The sequence below is a fragment of the Diorhabda sublineata genome, chromosome 7 (genome assembly GCF_026230105.1).
Source record: "Diorhabda sublineata isolate icDioSubl1.1 chromosome 7, icDioSubl1.1, whole genome shotgun sequence".
NCBI lineage: Eukaryota > Metazoa > Arthropoda > Insecta > Coleoptera > Chrysomelidae > Diorhabda > Diorhabda sublineata.
In genome coordinates, this window is record NC_079480.1 from 23,758,882 (window position 1) to 23,786,521 (window position 27,640).

A 27,640-nucleotide genomic window follows, 5' to 3' on the forward strand; every position below is an offset into this window, starting at 1 on the left:
TATTTTCTTATCTCATAATAAAATTGATTTTAAAACCTTAAAAACTCAATTCAAGCGTTTCTTAGTGCAATTTTTCCTTTTTTTGTTGATTTTAAGTCGAATGAGGGTCTGTCTTTGATCCTTGTTCTTTCTAAATGACTATTATTAGTTCTCTTCCAATAAAATGTGGAAAATAGAACTTCCAAATCATTTCTCCATGTTTAAATGATATTTTTCGACGAAAAGTTTTCATTATTTTTTCATTTTATAATAAAATTGATTTCAAAACGTTAAAAACTTCATTTGAACTTTTTTTTCTGGCATTCTTTCCATTTTTGTTAATTCTAAATCGAATTTGAGTTCTATCTCTGATCCTTGTTCATCAGAATGACAATAATAAGTCTTATTTTGATAAAATTTGGGAAATAGAACTTCCGAATCCAATTTTTTTGTGCTCTAGTGATATTTTCTCATAAAAAGTGCCTATTATTTTCTTATCTCATAATAAAATTGATTTTAAAACCTTAAAAACTCAATTCAAGCGTTTCTTAGTGCAATTTTTCCTTTTTTTGTTGATTTTAAGTCGAATGAGGGTCTGTCTTTGATCCTTGTTCTTTCTAAATGACTATTATTAGTTCTCTTCCAATAAAATGTGGAAAATAGAACTTCCAAATCATTTCTCCATGTTTAAATGATATTTTTCGACGAAAAGTTTTCATTATATTTTCATTTTATAATAAAATTGATTTCAAAACGTTAAAAACTTCATTTGAACTTTTTTTTCTGGCATTCTTTCCATTTTTGTTAATTCTAAATCGAATTTGAGTTCTATCTCTGATCCTTGTTCATCAGAATGACAATAACAAGTGTTATTTTGATAAAATTTGGGAAATAGAACTTCCGAATCCAATTTTTTGTGCTCTAACGATATTTTCTCATAAAAAGTGCCTATTATTTTCTTATCTCATAATAAAATTGATTTTGAAACCTTAAAAACTCAATTCAAGCGTTTCTTAGTGTAATTTTTCCTTTTTTTGTTGATTTTAAGTCGAATTAGGGTCTGTCTTTGATCCTTGTTCTTTCTAAATGACTATTATTAGTTCTCTTCCAATAAAATGTGGAAAATAGAACTTCCAAATCATTTCTCCATGTTTAAATGATATTTTTCGATGAAAAGTTTTCATTATTTTTTCATTTTATAATAAAATTGATTTTAAAACATTAAAAACTTCATTTGAACGTTTTTTTTCTGACATTCTTTCCATTTTTTTTAATTCTAAATCGAATTAAGTTCTATTTTTGATCTTTGTTCATCCCAATGACCATAACAAGACTTATTTTAATAAAATTTGGGAAATAGAACTTCCGAATCCAATTTTTTGGTGCTCTAGTGATATTTTCTCATAAAAAGTGCCTATTATTTTCTTATCTCATAATTAAATTGATTTTGAAACCTTAAAAACTCAATTCAAGCGTTTCTTAGTGTAATTTTTCCTTTTTTTGTTGATTTTAAGTCGAATGAGGGTCTGTCTTTGATCCTTGTTCTTTCTAAATGACTATTATAAGTTCTCTTCCAATAAAATGTGGAAAATAGAACTTCCAAATCATTTCTCCATGTTTAAATGATATTTTTCGACGAAAAGTTTTCATTATTTTTTCATTTTATAATAAAATTGATTTCAAAACGTTAAAAACTTCATTTGAACTTTTTTTTCTGGCATTCTTTCCATTTTTGTTAATTCTAAATCGAATTTGAGTTCTATCTCTGATCCTTGTTCATCAGAATGACAATAATAAGTCTTATTTTGATAAAATTTGGGAAATAGAACTTCCGAATCCAATTTTTTGTGCTCTAACGATATTTTCTCATAAAAAGTGCCTATTATTTTCTTATCTCATAATAAAATTGATTTTGAAACCTTAAAAACTCAATTCAAGCGTTTCTTAGTGTAATTTTTCCTTTTTTTGTTGATTTTAAGTCGAATTTGGGTCTGTCTTTGATCCTTGTTCTTTCTAAATGACTATTATTAGTTCTCTTCCAATAAAATGTGGAAAATAGAACTTCCAAATCATTTCTCCATGTTTAAATGATATTTTTCGATGAAAAGTTTTCATTATTTTTTCATTTTATAATAAAATTGATTTCAAAACGTTAAAAACTTCATTTGAACTTTTTTTTCTGGCATTCTTTCCATTTTTGTTAATTCTAAATCGAATTTGAGTTCTATCTCTGATCCGAATGACAATAATAAGTCTTATTTTATTAAAATGTGGAAAATAGAACTTTCGAATCCAATTTTTTTATCCAGTAATGATATTTTCCCATAAAAAGTGCCTATTATCTTCTTATTTCAAAATAAAATTGATTTAAAAATCTAAAAAGCTTGTTTTTCAGTATCTTTTTTCTAATTTTGGTTTATTCTAAATCGAATCAAGTTCTATATCTGATCCTTGTTCATCCCAACGACTATAATAAGTTTTATTTCAATAAAATGTGGAATTAAAATTTTTTTTTGGATTTAATATCATAAAAAGTAACCTAAACCGATTATTTATTATTCAGATATTTGTTAATATCAATTCCAACGTGCTTTGAAATATTTTTGATTCAATTTACTACAAATACCCACTTCTATCGACATCTTTAACGTTTTAGGAGAAAAGTATATTCAAATAATTATTTTATGTACATTCTTCTGAATATTGAATGTCTAAAAATGGTACAGCTTACGTACTAAGCCTAAATTAGTGGACGTGTTGCGATGTGTTTATCTTTTGGAGGGGAAATATTTACAAGGGACGTCAGTTTATGAAAAATAAATCACCGCTAATCTAGACGGCGTATCGCGCGCGATGTTGCCATCGACTGCGTGATGGGAAAACTTAACTAACAGGAAAGACTAGAAAGCTTGACTAGTTAAAATTTAGATCGAGATTAGACCGCGACATTTTACCTTTAATTATTATTCAAACTATGTCGCGGGACTAGATGGAAAAATTTCTAATTTTGGCAAATATAATCTAGTCGGTAAGTCCCATTTTTCGGAAAAACGCTTTGCTAAAATTGAGATATTCATAAACTTCAAAAACGTTGAGTATTTTGAAAATCCTAGCTCCTCAAACAAGATAAGTTGTTTCCATTGACCGCAAATGCGTTTTTTTACAATTAAAAAAGTTTTTTCATGATATTTAAAAAAAATTCAACATCATACAACATTAAAAATACTTAAATATCAATTTCAAAGTCTACAAACAATTTTCTACGATTTCTTTTTTGTAGATCTGTTGCTAGCATTGATTCAACATACATATTCTCGTTGGTGCTTTCCATTTCACAATGGAAATAAAGTTTTTCTTGACGTTACGAAAAAATTACAACGTCATTAGATTTTGCACCGAAATTTACTTAATCCACCAGTCCCCAATCTTTTTCTAACCTCGTAATTACTATTTTTAGTACACAATATATTCAAAACTTGTCAAAAAATATTAAGATCAAATTAAATGATGGTAATTCACATATATTGCTAGTACACAGCCTCCCGTGGACCCCTAGGGATGCATCTAGAAAACTTTTGTAATCAAACTTAATGCTTCCAACAAATCTATGAATATGCTTGTTTTCACTGATGAATTTAGAAAATTTATCGAACAAATGAGCTTCACTATGATTCAAATTATAATTTATAAAACAAGAAGCTCGTGGATAAGCAAAAACAAAAGATTTAAATAGGTATATAGCGTCTAAAAGGCTTGTTTTTATATTCTCAATGGAAACTTAAATCTAATAATCGATTTTTACCTTGATTAAACTGAGAAATCGAATGTTTTCACTGCAAATTTTCAACTTTTTCTACAAAATTATCGCCAGTGGAATTTAAATCCACCATATTAGTCTATAATAAATAAATTATATTCCGAAAAATGCTACTTTCGACTAGATTAGTTGCCAAATTAATTAGATTTTTAATACCGCTCAAGAAAATCAACCAGCATAGACACGAACCGGCATAGGCGTCGCAACATTAATTTCTTTAGAATTCTGTTCATCTTTACAATTAACAACTTCTTCTTTAAGACACGCCGATTCCAAATGTTTATTAAGATAAGATTTCAAAGCGAACGTCTTATGACATCTCGGACATTCGAAATTTTTATCCGCCGAATGGGTTTGCATGTGCGCTCTCAAATTCGATCTATCTGCGAAAGCTTTACCGCAATGCGCGCAACCGTACGGTTTTTCGCCGGTGTGCGATCTCAAATGACCTTGTAGTAGCCAAGGTCTCGAGAATTGTTTACCGCATACGCCGCATCGATGCGCCAATTTATGCGTGAGAACGTGCATAGCTAATGCGGGCATGCTTACGTAAGCTTTACCGCAGGTTATACATTTTTTGGCAGCCTGAGAATCTAGACTTCTGTGGGTTTGTTTGTGTCTCGAGAGATTGCTCGACGTAGCGTATTGCTTACCGCATTCGCTGCAGGTGTATTTAGGTTTCTCCGATAATTTTACCGTGTTAATAGTTATGTTAGGATCCTCGGTGTCGTGTCTCTTTTTAGACCTACCGTCACTTACGAAAAAGGCTTCGTAAGTGTAAGCGACGGTTTTAGTAGATTTAAGACCAGGACTTGCGGCGCCATTCAAGGAGTGAGTTTCTTGAATTTCTTGCGGTAAATCGAGGGGATGATACTGTTCTTGTATTTGTATTTGAGGTGGTGGAGGTGGTAGGAAAACAGTCGTGGATGCGCTCAAGTCTAGTATAGCGTGAGCGGCGTGGAGATCTTCTTCAGCTGGTACTCTAATAGTATGATGAAAAAACGGTGGCGAAGGTTTGTCTTCTAAAGAATATGGTCTGTATATATCTTTTTTCTTTGGCGGTAAACTTAACGCCGTTCCTGTACTAGTATATGTCATGGATAGCGATTTTTTATGTCTGTTAGGAACGTGGTTAGATTCATACCGTATCTCAGTAGATTCGTCGGCACCTTTCAATGTTATGTAAGTTCCTTTGGGTTGATCAGACGATTCCGTGTTTGATACTAATGTTGTATAGTTTGAAGGTGAAATTTCGTGTAGATAACCTGAAACAAAATCAAAATATCATTTTTGAAAAAGAAATATATCATATTTTTGGCACGTAAAGGATCAAAAATATCTCACTATAATTATATACAATTATTAAGATGTTTTACAACATTTAAGAAGAAATTCAACATTTCAATTTTTTCCTTCTATAAATAATACGATATTCGAAAGTATGCAGCTCAATTAGATACGTTTAATTGTGTTTTAATCCTTCCTGTAAGTATTTTAAATAAATTATTATAATTTATGATAATTTTTTTCAGAATCTTTATGGTGAACGCATGTACAACGATCTAAATATCAAGTTGAACAAACAGTAACTTTTTGTTAAAAAATCGATTGAAAAATTAATTTTTGCTATCTTAAGATTGTACAGATTGTCCCTGTGAAAGTGCATAATCACCTATTAAAAGAGATAGTTGCTAATTTGTGTTATCGCCGTTTGAAAGCCTTTTCAAGGGCACAAAACGAGGAAAAACTGTTATAGCTGGCCTTGTCTATCCAGATTCGGGTTTGCGATTAATTTTCCAATAGGATAATGATCCCAAGCATAGTTCCAAATTATGCAAAGGATATTCAGAAGAAAAAGAGGCATAGAGGTTGTTAATGAACATGATTTGGCCTCCTTAGAAACTGGACCTCAATTCCATTGAACATTTGTGGTCCATTTTTGCAAAAAGAAACGAGAAATGCTCAATAGGAAAGTTGGAAAGGTGTCAATAAATTGATTGCTCGAATACAGAGACTTGTGAAAAAAATCATAGAATGTAAAGGATTTTTGATGAAAAATCAGTTTATCTAACTAAAGCCTTTTTTAGCAAGGACTCTTAATATTTCTTTGCGCTTTCCAAATATAATGATTGTCAAAAAGTGTTTTATTGGATGATTTAACAGTTTAATTAAATATTTAATATGTTATCAAAGATTTAACTAATTACTCAACTATAATTAAGCTGGTGTTTTGGCCTGTAGCTGCAAGGATTTTGGGTTATGTATGAAAAGAATGTCTCAACATGATTCAATACAAGACATTGTTGATTTTTAGTTTCATTAACTTCGTAGTTTAAGTTTAATAATAATGAATGTTGGTGGTGTTGTCTCTTTCCTCTTATCATTTGTCTATTATGTACAATTTCTAGAATACAACGACGTAACTAAGTTTCAGATGAAGAGGCCGCAAAATTTAGCAACAGTTTCTGCTTGAATGTCATTAAGCGTATTAAAGATCTAAAGAGGCAGGAATTTTGAGGCAATAATAAGTTGGAAGTTTAATGAAAGGGTTCTTGTCGTTGTGCTTCATTACGAAATGAATACTACTCGAGAAACTGTAAACTCGAAAATAATTACTAGTTTTTGTTGATTTATTGATGTGTGTATGTACTTGTTTAATTTCTCTTTAATTAATGATAAAGGAAGCGATAGTATCCCAAGTTACAAACATGGAGAGATATTCCATCGTACAATGTTTGGTAATAAAATGATTAGACAATAATTGTTTTCAAAAAAACCGTTCAGACACGATTCAAAATAATTGATTTATATCACCAAATCTTCTTGATTTCAGGTCTCTTCTGTTTCAAAATTAGTTTTTTCAAATAATTTTCGAAATATACTTTTCTTTAAATCTTTATCAAGAAAAATCGAAACGTCAGTTTTATCTATATTTCAAAATTTATTTACAAATACTAATTTTTAAAGTAAAATCAATAAGATTTAGATACAAAAAGATATCAAGAGATCTAAGAAATAATAAATTAAAGAAATAATTAATATATGTCACTAAATCTTCTTGATTTCAGGTCTATTATTTTTCAATAATAGTTTTTTTAAATAATTTTCGAAATATAGATGAAATTGACGTTTCTACTTCTCTTTGAGTCTTTATCAAGAAAAATCGAAACGTCAGTTTTATCTATATTTCAAAATTTATTTAAAAATACTAATTTTTAAAGTAAAATCAATAAATTTTAGATACAAAAACATATAAAAAGATCTAAGAAATGATAAATTGAAGAAATAATTAATATATGTAACAAAATCTTCTTGATTTCAGGTCTCTTCTTTTTCAATAATAGTTTTTTCAAATAATTTTCGAAATATAGATTAAATTGACGTTTCTACTTCTCTTTGAATCTTTATCAAGAAAAATCGAAACGTCAGTTTTATCTATATTTCAAAATTTATTTAAAAATACTAATTTTTAAAGTAAAATCAATAAATTTTAGATACAAAAACATATAAAAAGATCTAAGAAATGATAAATTGAAGAAATAATTAATATATGTAACTAAATCTTCTTGATTTCAGGTCTCTTCTTTTTCAATAATAGTTTTTTCAAATAATTTTCGAAATATAGATTAAATTGACGTTTCTACTTCTCTTTGAGTCTTTATCAAGAAAAATCGAAACGTCGTTTTTATCTATATTTCAAAGATTATTCAAAAAAACTAATTTTTAAAGTAAAATCTATAAAATTTAGTAACATAAACATATCAAAAGATCTAAGAAATAATAAATTAAAGAAATAATTAATATATGTAACTAAATCTTCTTGATTTCAGATCTCTTCTTTTTCAATAATAGTTTTTTCAAATAATTTTCGAAATATAGATTAAATTGACGTTTCTACTTCTCTTTGAGTCTTTATCAAGAAAAATCGAAACGTCAGTTTTATCTATATTTCAAAATTTATTTAAAAATACTAATTTTTAAAGTAAAATCAATAAATTTTAGATACAAAAACATATAAAAGGATCTAAGAAATGATAAATTGAAGAAATAATTAATATATGTAACTAAATCTTCTTGATTTCAGGTCTCTTCTTTTTCAATAATAGTTTTTTCAAATAATTTTCGAAATATAGATTAAATTGACGTTTCTACTTCTCTTTGAGTCTTTATCAAGAAAAATCGAAACGTCAGTTTTATCTATATTTCAAAATTTATTTAAAAATACTAATTTTTAAAGTAAAATCAATAAATTTTAGATACAAAAACATATAAAAGGATCTAAGAAATGATAAATTGAAGAAATAATTAATATATGTAACTAAATCTTCTTGATTTCAGGTCTCTTCTTTTTCAATAATAGTTTTTTCAAATAATTTTCGAAATATAGAATAAATTGACGTTTCTACTTCTCTTTGAGTCTTTATCAAGAAAAATCGAAACGTCAGTTTTATCTATATTTCAAAATTTATTTAAAAAAACTAATTTTTAAAGTAAAATCAATAAAATTTGGTAACATAAACATATCAATAGACCTAAGAAATAATAAATTAAAGAGATAATTAATATATGTAACTAAATCTTCTTGATTTCAGGTCTCTTCTTTTTCAATAATAGTTTTTTCAAATAATTTTCGAAATATAGATTAAATTGACCTTTCTACTTCTCTTTGAGTCTTTATCAAGAAAAATCGAAACGTCAGTTTTATCTATATTTCAAAGATTAATCAAAGAAACTAATTTTTAAAGTAAAATCTATAAAATTTAGTAACATAAACATATCAAAAGATCTAAGAAATAATAAATTAAAGAAATAATTAATATATGTAACTAAATCTTCTTGATTTCAGGTCTCTTCTTTTTCAATAATAGTTTTTTCAAATAATTTTCGAAATATAGAATAAATTGACGTTTCTACTTCTCTTTGAGTCTTTATCAAGAAAAATCGAAACGTCAGTTTTATCTATATTTCAAAGATTATTCAAAAAAACTAATTTTTAAAGTAAAATCAATAAAATTTAGTAACATAAACATATCAAAAGATCTAAGAAATAATAAATTAAAGAAATAATTAATATATGTCACTAAATCTTCTTGATTTCAGGTCTCTTCTTTTTCAATAATAGTTTTTTCAAATAATTTTCGAAATATAGAATAAATTGACGTTTCTACTTCTCTTTGAGTCTTTATCAAGAAAAATCGAAACGTCAGTTTTATCTATATTTCAAAGATTATTCAAAAAAACTAATTTTTAAAGTAAAATCAATAAAATTTAGTAACATAAACAGATCAAAAGATCTAAGAAATAATAAATTAAAGAAATAATTAATATATGTAACTAAATCTTCTTGATTTCAGGTCTCTTCTTTTTCAATAATAGTTTTTTCAAATAATTTTCGAAATATAGAATAAATTGACGTTTCTACTTCTCTTTGAGTCTTTATCAAGAAAAATCGAAACGTCAGTTTTATCTATATTTCAAAATTTATTTAAAAATACTAATTTTTAAAGTAAAATCAATAAATTTTAGATACAAAAACATATAAAAAGATCTAAGAAATGATAAATTGAAGAAATAATTAATATATGTAACTAAATCTTCTTGATTTCAGGTCTCTTCTTTTTCAATAATAGTTTTTTCAAATAATTTTCGAAATATAGATTAAATTGACGTTTCTACTTCTCTTTGAGTCTTTATCAAGAAAAATCGAAACGTCGTTTTTATCTATATTTCAAAGATTATTCAAAAAAACTAATTTTTAAAGTAAAATCTATAAAATTTAGTAACATAAACATATCAAAAGATCTAAGAAATAATAAATTAAAGAAATAATTAATATATGTAACTAAATCTTCTTGATTTCAGATCTCTTCTTTTTCAATAATAGTTTTTTCAAATAATTTTCGAAATATAGATTAAATTGACGTTTCTACTTCTCTTTGAGTCTTTATCAAGAAAAATCGAAACGTCAGTTTTATCTATATTTCAAAATTTATTTAAAAATACTAATTTTTAAAGTAAAATCAATAAATTTTAGATACAAAAACATATAAAAGGATCTAAGAAATGATAAATTGAAGAAATAATTAATATATGTAACTAAATCTTCTTGATTTCAGGTCTCTTCTTTTTCAATAATAGTTTTTTCAAATAATTTTCGAAATATAGATTAAATTGACGTTTCTACTTCTCTTTGAGTCTTTATCAAGAAAAATCGAAACGTCGTTTTTATCTATATTTCAAAGATTATTCAAAAAAACTAATTTTTAAAGTAAAATCTATAAAATTTAGTAACATAAACATATCAAAAGATCTAAGAAATAATAAATTAAAGAAATAATTAATATATGTAACTAAATCTTCTTGATTTCAGATCTCTTCTTTTTCAATAATAGTTTTTTCAAATAATTTTCGAAATATAGATTAAATTGACGTTTCTACTTCTCTTTGAGTCTTTATCAAGAAAAATCGAAACGTCAGTTTTATCTATATTTCAAAATTTATTTAAAAATACTAATTTTTAAAGTAAAATCAATAAATTTTAGATACAAAAACATATAAAAGGATCTAAGAAATGATAAATTGAAGAAATAATTAATATATGTAACTAAATCTTCTTGATTTCAGGTCTCTTCTTTTTCAATAATAGTTTTTTCAAATAATTTTCGAAATATAGATTAAATTGACGTTTCTACTTCTCTTTGAGTCTTTATCAAGAAAAATCGAAACGTCAGTTTTATCTATATTTCAAAATTTATTTAAAAATACTAATTTTTAAAGTAAAATCAATAAATTTTAGATACAAAAACATATAAAAGGATCTAAGAAATGATAAATTGAAGAAATAATTAATATATGTAACTAAATCTTCTTGATTTCAGGTCTCTTCTTTTTCAATAATAGTTTTTTCAAATAATTTTCGAAATATAGAATAAATTGACGTTTCTACTTCTCTTTGAGTCTTTATCAAGAAAAATCGAAACGTCAGTTTTATCTATATTTCAAAATTTATTTAAAAATACTAATTTTTAAAGTAAAATCAATAAATTTTAGATACAAAAACATATAAAAGGATCTAAGAAATGATAAATTGAAGAAATAATTAATATATGTAACTAAATCTTCTTGATTTCAGGTCTCTTCTTTTTCAATAATAGTTTTTTCAAATAATTTTCGAAATATAGATTAAATTGACGTTTCTACTTCTCTTTGAGTCTTTATCAAGAAAAATCGAAACGTCGTTTTTATCTATATTTCAAAGATTATTCAAAAAAACTAATTTTTAAAGTAAAATCTATAAAATTTAGTAACATAAACATATCAAAAGATCTAAGAAATAATAAATTAAAGAAATAATTAATATATGTAACTAAATCTTCTTGATTTCAGGTCTCTTCTTTTTCAATAATAGTTTTTTCAAATAATTTTCGAAATATAGATTAAATTGACGTTTCTACTTCTCTTTGAGTCTTTATCAAGAAAAATCGAAACGTCAGTTTTATCTATATTTCAAAATTTATTTAAAAATACTAATTTTTAAAGTAAAATCAATAAATTTTAGATACAAAAACATATAAAAGGATCTAAGAAATGATAAATTGAAGAAATAATTAATATATGTAACTAAATCTTCTTGATTTCAGGTCTCTTCTTTTTCAATAATAGTTTTTTCAAATAATTTTCGAAATATAGAATAAATTGACGTTTCTACTTCTCTTTGAGTCTTTATCAAGAAAAATCGAAACGTCAGTTTTATCTATATTTCAAAATTTATTTAAAAAAACTAATTTTTAAAGTAAAATCAATAAAATTTGGTAACATAAACATATCAATAGACCTAAGAAATAATAAATTAAAGAGATAATTAATATATGTAACTAAATCTTCTTGATTTCAGGTCTCTTCTTTTTCAATAATAGTTTTTTCAAATAATTTTCGAAATATAGATTAAATTGACCTTTCTACTTCTCTTTGAGTCTTTATCAAGAAAAATCGAAACGTCAGTTTTATCTATATTTCAAAGATTAATCAAAGAAACTAATTTTTAAAGTAAAATCTATAAAATTTAGTAACATAAACATATCAAAAGATCTAAGAAATAATAAATTAAAGAAATAATTAATATATGTAACTAAATCTTCTTGATTTCAGGTCTCTTCTTTTTCAATAATAGTTTTTTCAAATAATTTTCGAAATATAGAATAAATTGACGTTTCTACTTCTCTTTGAGTCTTTATCAAGAAAAATCGAAACGTCAGTTTTATCTATATTTCAAAGATTATTCAAAAAAACTAATTTTTAAAGTAAAATCAATAAAATTTAGTAACATAAACATATCAAAAGATCTAAGAAATAATAAATTAAAGAAATAATTAATATATGTCACTAAATCTTCTTGATTTCAGGTCTCTTCTTTTTCAATAATAGTTTTTTCAAATAATTTTCGAAATATAGAATAAATTGACGTTTCTACTTCTCTTTGAGTCTTTATCAAGAAAAATCGAAACGTCAGTTTTATCTATATTTCAAAGATTATTCAAAAAAACTAATTTTTAAAGTAAAATCAATAAAATTTAGTAACATAAACAGATCAAAAGATCTAAGAAATAATAAATTAAAGAAATAATTAATATATGTAACTAAATCTTCTTGATTTCAGGTCTCTTCTTTTTCAATAATAGTTTTTTCAAATAATTTTCGAAATATAGAATAAATTGACGTTTCTACTTCTCTTTGAGTCTTTATCAAGAAAAATCGAAACGTCAGTTTTATCTATATTTCAAAATTTATTTAAAAATACTAATTTTTAAAGTAAAATCAATAAATTTTAGATACAAAAACATATAAAAAGATCTAAGAAATGATAAATTGAAGAAATAATTAATATATGTAACTAAATCTTCTTGATTTCAGGTCTCTTCTTTTTCAATAATAGTTTTTTCAAATAATTTTCGAAATATAGATTAAATTGACGTTTCTACTTCTCTTTGAGTCTTTATCAAGAAAAATCGAAACGTCGTTTTTATCTATATTTCAAAGATTATTCAAAAAAACTAATTTTTAAAGTAAAATCTATAAAATTTAGTAACATAAACATATCAAAAGATCTAAGAAATAATAAATTAAAGAAATAATTAATATATGTAACTAAATCTTCTTGATTTCAGATCTCTTCTTTTTCAATAATAGTTTTTTCAAATAATTTTCGAAATATAGATTAAATTGACGTTTCTACTTCTCTTTGAGTCTTTATCAAGAAAAATCGAAACGTCAGTTTTATCTATATTTCAAAATTTATTTAAAAATACTAATTTTTAAAGTAAAATCAATAAATTTTAGATACAAAAACATATAAAAGGATCTAAGAAATGATAAATTGAAGAAATAATTAATATATTGTAACTAAAATCTTCTTGATTTCAGGTCTCTTCTTTTTCAATAATAGTTTTTTCAAATAATTTTCGAAATATAGATTAAATTGACGTTTCTCTACTTCTCTTTGAGTCTTTTATCAAGAAAAATCGAAACGTCAGTTTTTATCTTATATTTCAAAATTTATTTAAAAATACTAATTTTTAAAGTAAAATCAATAAATTTTAGATACAAAAAACATATAAAAAGGATCTAAGAAATGATAAATTGAAGAAATAATTAATATATGTAACTAAATCTTCTTGATTTCAGGTCTCTTCTTTTTCAATAATAAGTTTTTTCAAATAATTTTCGAAATATAGAATAAATTGACGTTTCTTACTTCTCTTTGAGTCTTTATCAAGAAAAATCGAAACGTCAGTTTTTATCTATATTTCAAAATTTATTTAAAAAAAACTAATTTTTTAAAGTAAAATCAATAAAATTTTGGTAACATAAACATATCAATAGACCTAAGAAATAATAAATTAAAGAGATAATTTAAATATATGTAAACTAAATCTTCTTGATTTCAGGTCTCTTCTTTTTCAATAATAGTTTTTTCAAATAATTTTCGAAATATAGCATTAAATTGACCTTCTCTACTTCTCTTTGAGTCTTTATCAAGAAAAATCGAAACGTCAGTTTTTATCTATATTTCAAAGATTAATCAAAGAAACTAATTTTTAAAGTAAAATCTATAAAATTTAGTAACATAAAACATATCAAAAGATCATAATTAATATATGTAACTAAATCTTCTTGATTTCAGGTCTCTTCTTTTTCAATAATAGTTTTTTCAAATAATTTTCGAAATATAGAATAAATTGACGTTTCTACTTCTCTTTGAGTCTTTATCAAGAAAAATCGAAACGTCAGTTTTATCTATATTTCAAAGATTATTCAAAAAAACTAATTTTTAAAGTAAAATCAATAAAATTTAGTAACATAAACATATCAAAAGATCTAAGAAATAATAAATTAAAGAAATAATTAATATATGTCACTAAATCTTCTTGATTTCAGGTCTCTTCTTTTTCAATAATAGTTTTTTCAAATAATTTTCGAAATATAGAATAAATTGACGTTTCTACTTCTCTTTGAGTCTTTATCAAGAAAAATCGAAACGTCAGTTTTATCTATATTTCAAAGATTATTCAAAAAAACTAATTTTTAAAGTAAAATCAATAAAATTTAGTAACATAAACAGATCAAAAGATCTAAGAAATAATAAATTAAAGAAATAATTAATATATGTAACTAAATCTTCTTGATTTCAGGTCTCTTCTTTTTCAATAATAGTTTTTTCAAATAATTTTCGAAATATAGAATAAATTGACGTTTCTACTTCTCTTTGAGTCTTTATCAAGAAAAATCGAAACGTCAGTTTTATCTATATTTCAAAATTTATTTAAAAATACTAATTTTTAAAGTAAAATCAATAAATTTTAGATACAAAAACATATAAAAAGATCTAAGAAATGATAAATTGAAGAAATAATTAATATATGTAACTAAATCTTCTTGATTTCAGGTCTCTTCTTTTTCAATAATAGTTTTTTCAAATAATTTTCGAAATATAGATTAAATTGACGTTTCTACTTCTCTTTGAGTCTTTATCAAGAAAAATCGAAACGTCGTTTTTATCTATATTTCAAAGATTATTCAAAAAAACTAATTTTTAAAGTAAAATCTATAAAATTTAGTAACATAAACATATCAAAAGATCTAAGAAATAATAAATTAAAGAAATAATTAATATATGTAACTAAATCTTCTTGATTTCAGATCTCTTCTTTTTCAATAATAGTTTTTTCAAATAATTTTCGAAATATAGATTAAATTGACGTTTCTACTTCTCTTTGAGTCTTTATCAAGAAAAATCGAAACGTCAGTTTTATCTATATTTCAAAATTTATTTAAAAATACTAATTTTTAAAGTAAAATCAATAAATTTTAGATACAAAAACATATAAAAGGATCTAAGAAATGATAAATTGAAGAAATAATTAATATATGTAACTAAATCTTCTTGATTTCAGGTCTCTTCTTTTTCAATAATAGTTTTTTCAAATAATTTTCGAAATATAGATTAAATTGACGTTTCTACTTCTCTTTGAGTCTTTATCAAGAAAAATCGAAACGTCGTTTTTATCTATATTTCAAAGATTATTCAAAAAAACTAATTTTTAAAGTAAAATCTATAAAATTTAGTAACATAAACATATCAAAAGATCTAAGAAATAATAAATTAAAGAAATAATTAATATATGTAACTAAATCTTCTTGATTTCAGATCTCTTCTTTTTCAATAATAGTTTTTTCAAATAATTTTCGAAATATAGATTAAATTGACGTTTCTACTTCTCTTTGAGTCTTTATCAAGAAAAATCGAAACGTCAGTTTTATCTATATTTCAAAATTTATTTAAAAATACTAATTTTTAAAGTAAAATCAATAAATTTTAGATACAAAAACATATAAAAGGATCTAAGAAATGATAAATTGAAGAAATAATTAATATATGTAACTAAATCTTCTTGATTTCAGGTCTCTTCTTTTTCAATAATAGTTTTTTCAAATAATTTTCGAAATATAGATTAAATTGACGTTTCTACTTCTCTTTGAGTCTTTATCAAGAAAAATCGAAACGTCAGTTTTATCTATATTTCAAAATTTATTTAAAAATACTAATTTTTAAAGTAAAATCAATAAATTTTAGATACAAAAACATATAAAAGGATCTAAGAAATGATAAATTGAAGAAATAATTAATATATGTAACTAAATTTCTTGATTTCAGGTCTCTTCTTTTTCAATAATAGTTTTTTCAAATAATTTTCGAAATATAGAATAAATTGACGTTTCTACTTCTCTTTGAGTCTTTATCAAGAAAAATCGAAACGTCAGTTTTATCTATATTTCAAGGATTATTCAAAAAAACTAATTTTTAAAGTAAAATCAATAAAATTTGGTAACATAAACATATCAAAAGATCTAAGAAATAATAAATTAAAGAAATAATTAATATATGTAACTAAATCTTCTTGATTTCAGGTCTCTTCTTTTTCAATAATAGTTTTTTCAAATAATTTTCGAAATATAGAATAAATTGACGTTTCTACTTCTCTTTGAGTCTTTATCAAGAAAAATCGAAACGTCAGTTTTATCTATATTTCAAAATTATTCAAAAAAACTAATTTTTAAAGTAAAATCAATAAAATTTAGTAACATAAACAGATCAAAAGATCTAAGAAATAATAAATTAAAGAAATAATTAATATATGTAACTAAATCTTCTTGATTTCAGGTCTCTTCTTTTTCAATAATAGTTTTTTCAAATAATTTTCGAAATATAGATTAAATTGACGTTTCTACTTCTCTTTGAGTCTTTATCAAGAAAAATCGAAACGTCGTTTTTATCTATATTTCAAAGATTATTCAAAAAAACTAATTTTTAAAGTAAAATCTATAAAATTTAGTAACATAAACATATCAAAAGATCTAAGAAATAATAAATTAAAGAAATAATTAATATATGTAACCTAATCTTCTTGATTTCAGATCTCTTCTTTTTCAATAATAGTTTTTTCAAATAATTTTCGAAATATAGATTAAATTGACGTTTCTACTTCTCTTTGAGTCTTTATCAAGAAAAATCGAAACGTCAGTTTTATCTATATTTCAAAATTTATTTAAAAATACTAATTTTTAAAGTAAAATCAATAAATTTTAGATACAAAAACATATATAAAGATCTAAGAAATGATAAATTGAAGAAATAATTAATATATGTAACTAAATCTTCTTGATTTCAGGTCCCTTCTTTTTCAATAATAGTTTTTTCAAATAATTTTCGAAATATAGAATAAATTGACGTTTCTACTTCTCTTTGAGTCTTTATCAAGAAAAATCGAAACGTCAGTTTTATCTATATTTCAAAGATTATTCAAAAAAACTAATTTTTAAAGTAAAATCAATAAAATTTAGTAACATAAACAGATCAAAAGATCTAAGAAATAATAAATTAAAGAAATAATTAATATATGTAACTAAATCTTCTTGATTTCAGGTCTCTTCTTTTTCAATAATAGTTTTTTCAAACAATTTTCGAAATATAGAATAAATTGACGTTTCTACTTCTCTTTGAGTCTTTATCAAGAAAAATCGAAACGTCAGTTTTATCTATATTTCAAAGATTATTCAAAAAAACTAATTTTTAAAGTAAAATCAATAAAATTTAGTAACATAAACAGATCAAAAGATCTAAGAAATAATAAATTAAAGAGATAATTAATATATGTAACTAAATCTTCTTGATTTCAGGTCTCTTCTTTTTCAATAATAGTTTTTTCAAATAATTTTCGAAATATAGAATAAATTGACGTTTCTACTTCTCTTTGAGTCTTTATCAAGAAAAATCGAAACGTCAGTTTTATCTATATTTCAAGGATTATTCAAAAAAACTAATTTTTAAAGTAAAATCAATAAAATTTGGTAACATAAACATATCAAAAGATCTAAGAAATAATAAATTAAAGAAATAATTAATCTGTTAACAGATTATTCGATTTTTTATTACAATTTCTTTACTATACACATCTTGGTGCGGAATTACATAAAAAAGGTCTGCAAAAATTGTTGCACTGGAATTTATTACGAATACGCTATTCGTTAATGTTAAAAGAGGCTTCCAGAATCTCAAGCGTTGTGCAGATCTATAATTCTCTGGCTTTATTTCTTCAAGACATGCAATTATCTGAATATGAAGAAGAAATCAAAGAGTTCATGATGATGCCTTGTGAATGAGTGAAAAAAAACACCATTATCTTGATAAGAAAATTTCTGCTTAAAAGTTGCAGAACTCGAAATGTAATTTATTCAATTCAAGCATCGTTTTCATCGACTTGTGAATCGGTGCATTGTCTTAGTAAAACAATGATTTTTATCTTCGATATATGAGGCCGTTTTTTTTAATTTTTGCATTCAAACGATTCAATTCATCGTCTCATCATTTTTGGATATGAACGCGCATCCCAAAATAATGAAGCCCAAGTGACTTTTGTGCTTTTGGACGTGGTTTACCGGCTTCAGTCCACTTAAATGATGATCGTTTTGATTCCGGAGTGAAATGATTGATCCATATTTCATCCATTGTCATATATCAACTCAAAAATATCTGATTTATTACATGTGAACATGGTCAAACGCTGTTCTGAACCATCAACTCTATGTTGTTTTGAAACCCAATTGAAAAAAGCTTTCAGTTGGTCAAACTTTATGTATAATTGTAAATAAACTACCTTCTGATATCTCTTCGGCCTCAGCTATTTCACGCAATTTCAATTTACGATTAAATATAACCAAGTTGTGGAGTTTTTATATGTTTTCTGGGGTAACTACAACAATCTGACAACAAGAATTTTCACCATCTTCGGTGTTTGTAGCAAATGAATAACAAAGTACAAAAATATTATGATATAATCCAAACACTTTAGAGAAGTTATTCTTGTTAGAATTTTTTATTTAAGTCGATTTTTTCGAACCATCGCTTTGAACTAAAAGATTGTTCAATTGTACTCATACTGAATCCAACACAAATTTGGTGGTAAAATTGACGGAAAACAAAAATTAATTGGGAAATATGAGAGATTATGGGATTTATATAAATAATTGGAGAATAGAATGAAAAATGTAAATTTGAGAAAAGATAAGAAAGAGAACAAAAGACGAAAGGTATAAAGGAAAATCGGTTAGAATTGGATGTCGAAAACAAACATACAAATGAAATAAAAAACATAAATTTGCTGAAATAACCAACAACACCAGCACCACCCCAATCTTGTCTCAGATAATCCCCAGAATAAAATAGCCCAACGAAAACGGTGAAGAAATCGAGTGTGGAAGCAAAAAAAAGTTGCAATGAATCAAATTACCTACAAATACATTTCTAAAACTACCAGAGAATAATGATTTTGAAACTCATCGGCCTTATGAAAACCTTGATTATATAAGAGACGGTTGCCTTCATCTTTAATAAAATAAAATTTTTATGAGAATCAAGCAACATAGGACAAGCAAAGAGAAAGAGGAATCGTGGATATCTTATCACAAAAAATTTCGTTGGACTAAAAACTGTAATTATTATAAACTAGTTTTAGAATATGTATATCTTAAACTTGGACTGGATGACTACTAAAAAAATATTTTTCTCCTCATTTTTCTATCAATTATTCATAAAAAATCGACTATTTCAATATTTGTAACATCATTTTCTAACAACTTTGTAAAGAACTGTTTAAACCATTTTTAAAAATTCGTATTTATTAAAGTACAAACCCTACATGAATAATTTTTACACCAATGAAAAGGGGAACTTCTAAAGTTTTTTTAATGTATTAAAAGTGTAGTAAGGTGGTGATGGTTCCGGAAGCGGCCGCTAGAGTTCTCGCGTCAATATGCCGCCATTTTCTATCACTGCCAGTTGTGAGTGAGATGGCGATTGTGAAGCACAAAGTGTTTCATGTTATCGAGTTCGCTAGTTGTAGTGCAGCGTGCTGAATTTGGTATCAAACCACAAACTAGAAAAAGCATAGCTCGTTGGTTCAATCAATTTAAAGAGACTGGAAGTGTGTGAAAATTAAGAAGCACAGTCCGACCGCGTGTGTCAGACGGATAGAAGACAGTTTCGTTCTCAGCCCAAGTACCAATAGAGCTAGTAGAGAACTTAGAATACCTCAATAAACTGTATGGAATGATCTGAAACGGCGTTTGTTGTACAAACCCCACCGTTTACAACTCGTGCAGGATCTCAACTCTAATGAAACATCTCGAATTTTGCAATTGTGTGCTAGAAATTATGGAGAGTGACATATTTGGACATCGTATCAATTTTAACGATAAAGCAACTTTCCACCACAGTGGAAATGTCAATAATGTTCGCATATGAGGTTTGCAAAATCCACATACAACACGGTAGAAACCCACCGAGGATTAATGTGTTTTGTGCCCAAATTTATATGGACTTTTTTTGTGAAAAGAACTGTGACCTGAATAACGTATCTAGACATGCTGGAACAATGACTATTCCTTTAAATTCTCAAGACTTCTACAAGATGGAGCTCCATTCCATTGGTACCTCGATGTACGAGACGTTTTAAATGAATCCTTTCCTCGGCGCTGGATTGGTCGCAGGGAAAATGGAGACCTGGCTACACATTAGCCACCGAGATCTCCTGATCTTACCCCACGTGACTATTTTTTATTATTTCTAGCTACAACTCTGAACGGTCTGCGGAGTCGTGCACTCAGTAACAGCAGACACACATGCTTGTGTGGTGGGATAACTTTGGCTAGATGTGAAAAAGTAAAAAAAAAAAACTTTGAAACTTCCTCTTTTTATTGGTATAAAAATTATTCATATATCGTTTGTACTTTAATAAATACGAATCGTTAAAAATGGGTCCATCATTTAGAATAACACTGTATTATTATAACCAAAGTTTTTATCGAGAAAACAGGACAACGAAAAAGTAAAATCGGAAAAAGTTGAGTAATAATAAATTGGAAGAATTAGTTTCTGTTTGTCTACAACAGTTATAAATAATATACATGTCGTTTGATTAATTGGAGCAATTCAGTCCGATTCTGATATTATAATATTCATGTTGCATGTCTTCAAATGCATTTTTATATATAAATATAAATCAGGTAAAAATTTCAACTACTGGTAATTTAAATAAAACGTTTATTGATCAATTAATGCATATCGTGTAGCATATCCAGGTTGTTTATCTCTATAAAAATGTCAATGAAAATCGTTTTCCATATTTAAAGACGTCGAACATAATTCTTATTTCTTTTTGGAGTTTACTCCTTAAGAATCGATTTGCATATATAAGGAGCCCGGTAGGAGAAAAATGTGAGGAGTAAAATCTATCGATGAATGACCTCGTTACGTTTTTGGTGCGCACCCTATGATGCGCAACTTTCTAATTTGTCAGTGTCAACATACTTATATTGCTGTCATTGTGAAGTTTTAATTTTTATCATTGTGTTACACTAAAGTGAACTGAAAGTATTTTCAAATAACTATGGCAGAAAGAGGTGTAGATGATATTGCCGGAACATCTAACAAACACGTGGTTGCAAGGTACGTTATAATTCATGTATTATATGTATGAGCATGTGCAATTTGTATTTATTAAATATTTTAATAATTATCGATGTAGTTCATATAAATATATATTTGAAAACAACACATAAAATTAGATAATCAACCCAATATGAATTATCGAGCGCATCCACATAAAATAGAAAATTTCTAACCTAACCAAAAATTAATTTTTTTGTCGATGTCTATAAATTCTTCCACGTTATTATGATTTATTTTATAAATAATTTTTAAATATTATCAACTGTAGTCAATAATTCGATAATATTATCAGAAAAATCGACAATATTTTTTCATTATATAATTTTCTTTCGAAAAGTTATTTTTTAGCTTATTTAAATAATTGTCATGTACTATTTATTATAGTATGTAAAAGATTTAGTGACATCTTTTTATAACCATTTTTGTTAATTATTAAGATAATATTATATTTTAAATAAAAAATTAATTATAATAATTTAAAAAAAATGTTTATAAAAACCTTTTTTATCAATTTTTTTAAAGTCGGTTGAAATTTTTATAATTATGCATTTATAAATTTTCTAATTTTTTTTTATATTTTTTGACTAGGAAAAAATCTAAACCTGCAAAAACTCCAGCCGAGAGACAGCGAGCTTACAGATTAAAAAAAAATTAATGAAGGAAGCCCAAAATATTCTGGCAATCAACCAAGTTACATAAACTCTTTTTGCGTCTGGTTAGACTATCGAACTTAAGGAGTAAACTCCAGTCGTGCGTCGGAGCTGAAACACACAATTTTTTTTATTTTCTTCTTAATAGAGACATTTTCCAATCTTTTGGTAGCTCAAGTCGATATAAATCTGTCATTTCAAGATATATCAGTATTTCAATTCAATTATTAGGTTGTAGACTTTAATAAATTAAAGGTAACATAACATGATGCAATTCAATGAAAGTTGCAATATTTCTTGATCAAAATAATGCGCAGATGAAGTTTTTGGTGCAAGCTGCAATTCTAGTGAGAAATCTAGTTACTTTTGACCAAACAACCAACCAAATTTCAGTCTTGGATCAGCTGACTTTCGTAAAGCTAATAATTTCGACCTCGTGGTAAATTTAACCTTATGTTGATTTTGTTTCTGCTCGTATTTGTTAACAAGTTCAAAATAATTAGTTTTACCAAAGTCACCTGTCTAAGACTGACATTTAGTCGGTCGTTAAACCAAAAGTAACTAGGTTTCTCCCTAGAACACAACAACTGAAACAAATATGGCGTCTTGTATGCATTGCACGATGTATTCATGTCAAAATGCCTTAATGTCAATAAATAGGATTCATCTATGCAATATTTTGATCTTGCAAGAAATTCCATGCAAATTCTTGCACGTTGCATTGCATCATGTCAAGCGGTCTTAACAAATTCTTTCAGTAACGTAAACTTGGCACTAATAAATTATGTTTCAATTATGCAAACAAAAAAAAAACTATAACATAGAATACATTACTTTGAATTAAAATCGTTCGAATCCAAATAAAAATACATATTTAGATCCTTCTTTTTCATCTGAGTGTTTCATGCAAGATCTCGCACTTGTAACATTATCGATTTGGTACCAAGGATTTCTTAATTATCCAATGTTTTATTTTTCTTGGGAGTTTGTCAAATTTTTCTTCATTCATTCTCAAATATAATTTTGTTTTGTTTTGTTTTTCCTTTTTCTATCTACCACCAAAAGCAAGGCAACAGCCTATAAACTGAGCGAAAAATATCAAATAAATTACGAGGTTTGCATAAAATTTCTTGCACGTTTTCTTGCCTCATGTCAAGTGTCCATTATGAGTGAGGTTTTAAAAGGGATAAAAAACGAACGTTTTAGAGAAATCGAAGTAATTCCAACCCAGTTAAGAACTTGTAGTGACCTCAATCGACTCAGAAAACGTCGTATTAAATTTCGGGAAAAAGAAATAAGTCGCAAGGATATAGATCCGGCAAATAGGTTGCTATTAAGTAGATTTGTTAGTAGTTTCGACGTTATGTTCATTAATCCATAGAAATTTTCCACAGAAACCGTGGTGACTTACAATCAAATGTGATCATTTTATAATTAGTTCTTTAATTCCTGTTATCGTCAGTTAGCTTATTCGATATCCTTTTTTTAAGAAAAATCGTCAAGATTCTTAAAATAGCCATTAACTACCTATATCACCTCTTCATTGTTGAAAAATCTTCGACAATCAAGTCGTTTTTTCAAGTCTAGGAGAAGGAAATGAACCAGGGGGCTAAATCTGGCAAATAGGGTGCATAAGGTAGCAATTCAAACTTTAATTCATTAATTCGGTCGTACGGCTTCGTTTAAACACTGCTACCCAATATTTTATTGTTAATAAAGGAGGAGCAGTCTCACCCAGAGTAGAATCTAGTTCAGCTTTATATTTTTTGAGATAAAGTCTTTCAAATGAAAGTATTATATCACATAACGATAGCTAACTTTCTCTATGTTTGCAAATTCATTGAAAACGTTCACTATTGATGGCTGCCAAACAAATACTGCACAAGATGGCGTCTTCAAACTTAAAACATACGCTGTATAGATTGTGTACTTTCTAATATGGTGGTATGTACCGCCATCTCTAGGCCAGGTCAGGTACTTTTGTGACTATCCCTGTATAAGAGCCTCCACGAACATGTTCAATTGTTCCATCGGAATAAAAACCGTGTATATATCATATTTAAGATTAATTTCACTCCAAGGTGAATTTACTTTTACTATTTAACTGTCGTATTGTAAAAAAGAATGCTTAGAAATTTCATTTTTGTGTAGTGTTACTTATAGTAAAGTTTGTATAAATAAGACGTTTTTTGTTGTGTTATTGTGTTTTAAAACGAGCTAATAAAAACTAGCGTTAAGGAATAGGAAGAGACGTTTGACCTAATTGAAGAAAGCTGGATATCCATAATGGCTTTGTTTTCGAGAATAGAAGACGCAATTCTTGGCGTTACTTTTCCAATTCAGTTTCTTGTGTCAGCTCATAGAATAACGGAATTAAAATTTTTGTTCGTTTTTGTGATAGAAAAATATACAAAGATATACAAATAATACGTTTTATAAATAGATTCATTCACTTATATATATTTTCATACAACATCTTTATTCCATCCTCTTCTTTTAATAAATCTGACTCGAAGTAATTTATTTCACACGACGCTTGGCAACACTGATGTGAATATGTCAAATATGACTTTGACATCATAAAGTTTGACATTTGTAATTGTGAACGTATTCAGAACGTGCTATTTCAGTTGTTCACATATACTTGGAATATTTATAAACACCGCTTGACGTCATGCAATACAACGTGCAATAAATTCCATGCAAGTTTCTGTAAACAGTAAAAGTAAACAAATTCCTAACCTCAAATTGCATCTAATATTTTGTACCGCTTATCAATGAGCCAAAATATCTTACATGAAACAATCAGATGAACTTCATCTGCGTATGCTTTTGATCAAGTAATATTGCGTCTTGCATTGCATTGCACGTTGTATTGCATAATGTCAAGCGGCCTTAACGAACATTTTCGTGCAATAATTTTCTAACCAGCAGTGTGACCATCAACTCAACTATTATGTAGTTCAAAAAGAACCAATAGGGTGGTTGTTTATCAACAGCTGTTGTCCGTTAAAGAAAGCCATCAATGTACATCCACAATCGAATCGAAAATATAATAAATTTTTGTTTTATTTTAATTAAAAACTGTATTAATGTTTATTAAACTATTAGATTTCTATTTATATGAATTTTTGAATCTAAAATAAACAGTTAAGTTACATAAACGCACTCATACAGCTTCGATACAACCATACAAGTGTCATTTTCAATGGTATTATTGGTATTTATTTGTGCTGATCCTACAATAAGAGTTTCAGGTTCAAGTGGAAACCTGTTACGCAAATAAATTGATGTATACTTCAGATTTAGAAATATTTACAATTCTCACATTGAGGAATGAAAAAAGATATAAAGAAAGATATAAAGTATAAAAAAGTATATAGTATAAAAAAATAAATCACGAGATATGGCAAGTAATTGAAGTAAAATTTGAATTTAAAGTACAGTCGCCACCAAATTGAACAAGTATTCTCTACCTTCTAATGTATATTTGGATCTTCATGGTCATAATTGAAACTACCAAAGATCGATGATGGTAAATCATAACTCTTTTAAATAAGCCATCTGTAAGGCTTGTTCAGCTTTTGAAGCCTAACACGTGTGATGTGCTAAGCATTTGTCTCCTTCCTCATTCACCAGTAGCATTGAGGATAAAGTGACGATTATAGAATGGAGATGGGGATGGCATCTCAGATGATCTAAACAGATGGTTTTTGCACCTGTTTAAGTAGAGCAGTTGATTAGTGAGATAGGCAAAACATACGAATAGGGTTTGGATCTAAATCTAGACATGTGCTAAGTAGTTTCTTCATTTTTCGTTTTCCAGTAGCATTGAAGATAAAGTGATGATTATAGAATGGAAATGGCATCTCAGATGATCTAAACAGTTGGTTTTTGCACCTGTTTAAGTAGAGCAGTTGATAAGTGAGATATACAAAAGGTATGAATAGGGTTTGGATCTTAATCTAGACATGTGCTAAGTAGTTTCTTCATTTTTCGTTTTCCAGTAGCATTGAAGATAAAGTGATGATTATAGAATGGAAATGGCATCTCAGATGATCTAAACAGTTGGTTTTTGCACCTGTTTAAGTAGAGCAGTTGATAAGTGAGATATACAAAAGGTATGAATAGGGTTTGGATCTTAATCTAGACATGTGCTAAGTAGTTTCTTCATTTTTCGTTTTCCAGTAGCATTGAAGATGAAGTGATGATTATAGAATGGAAATGGCATCTCAGATGATCTAAACAGTTGGTTTTTGTACCTGTTTAAGTAGAGCAGTTGATAAGTGAGATATACAAAAGGTATGAATAGGGTTTGGATCTTAATCTAGACATGTGCTAAGTAGTTTCTTCATTTTTCGTTTTCCAGTAGCATTGAAGATAAAGTGATGATTATAGAATGGAAATGGCATCTCAGATGATCTAAACAGTTGGTTTTTGCACCTGTTTAAGTAGAGCAGTTGATAAGTGAGATATACAAAAGGTATGAATAGGGTTTGGATCTTAATCTAGACATGTGCTAAGTAGTTTCTTCATTTTTCGTTTTCCAGTAGCATTGAAGATAAAGTGATGATTATAGAATGGAGATGGCATCTCAGATGATCTAAACAGTTGGTTTTTGCACCTGTTTAAGTAGAGCAGTTGATGAGTGAGATAGGCAAAAGCTACGAATAGAATTTGGATCTTAATCTAGACATGTGCTAAGTAGTTTCTTCATTTTTCGTTTTCCAGTAGCATTGAAGATGAAGTGATGATTATAGAATGGAAATGGCATCTCAGATGATCTAAACAGTTGGTTTTGGTACCTGTTTAAGTAGAGCAGTTGATAAGTGAGAAAATCGAAGATATAAAAAAGCAAAACGTTCCAACTAAATTTGTTTCTTTTATTCCATGTTTGCATTATATTGTAAGTAAATGTTTCCACAATTTAATCATGTAAAGCAGAAAGAAAAAAATACTAAACTTAATATATTTGTTGATGAATTTGAAATAATTTTTTTCTCGATTCCTGAAAGTATTCTGTCCATAAAACGTTCTGTATAACGATAATTATCATTTTGATGAGAGAAAATTATCAATTAAATTATACACATTATCAATTTTGAGCTGCTGATTGGAATATATAAACGAATTTACAATTGAGGATAGATTTTTGAAAGCTTACTATTATAGAGTAGAGTAGTCCCGTGTGGTGAGGTGGGTGGTGGACTGGGAGCGGTGGCCCCTTCGGTAGGACTCGACGGCCCCCAACAAGAAGTCGCCGTTGCCGTGGCTGGCGAATCCCCGACAACATCAATTTCTTCATCTTCTTCTTCCGGAGAATCCGATCTTTCGGTAGGCCACGTATAGGCCTTAAATTTTTTGGCCATAAGACAACGCGGCATTTCGCGTACTTTTCTATGTTTTTTTTGTTTCGTTAATAATTTCAACAGTCACTTCATTTTGATATTTCGATTATTATTTTCGGTATTTATTTCGATTGATTCACACACGCACATGCACATCGGGTTTTATTTTATTTTATTTTTTTTTTATTAAAGAGAAGAAGAAAATAGCGGAGACAGAGGAATAGAGAAAAGACAGCACAAACGGAACAAACTAAACTAAACGTCGCCCTCGTGATTCTGAAAC

At 26.6% G+C, this 27,640-nt stretch overlaps 1 protein-coding gene across 1 annotated transcript; it reads right to left on the reverse strand.

The window, feature by feature from the left end:
* Window positions 1–27,640, reverse strand: LOC130446446 (transcriptional repressor scratch 2). The gene is made up of 2 exons (XM_056782716.1): window positions 27,174–27,640; window positions 1–5,061 (listed from the first exon to the last, which is right to left on the reverse strand). The coding sequence occupies exons 1-2, from the start codon at window positions 27,391–27,393 to the stop codon at window positions 3,965–3,967; spliced, it is 1,317 nt and encodes a 438-aa protein (XP_056638694.1). The 5' UTR covers window positions 27,394–27,640; the 3' UTR covers window positions 1–3,964.

Bases quoted from the DNA above. Each gene is read 5' to 3' on its own strand.
- LOC130446446 (XM_056782716.1), bottom strand. From the start codon at position 27,393: ATGCCGCGTTGTCTTATGGCCAAAAAATTTAAGGCCTATACGTGGCCT. The intron at 5,062-27,173 runs GTAAGCTTTCAA...ATTTTGTTTCAG, and splicing joins GACTACTCTACTCTATAATA to GTTATCTACACGAAATTTCA.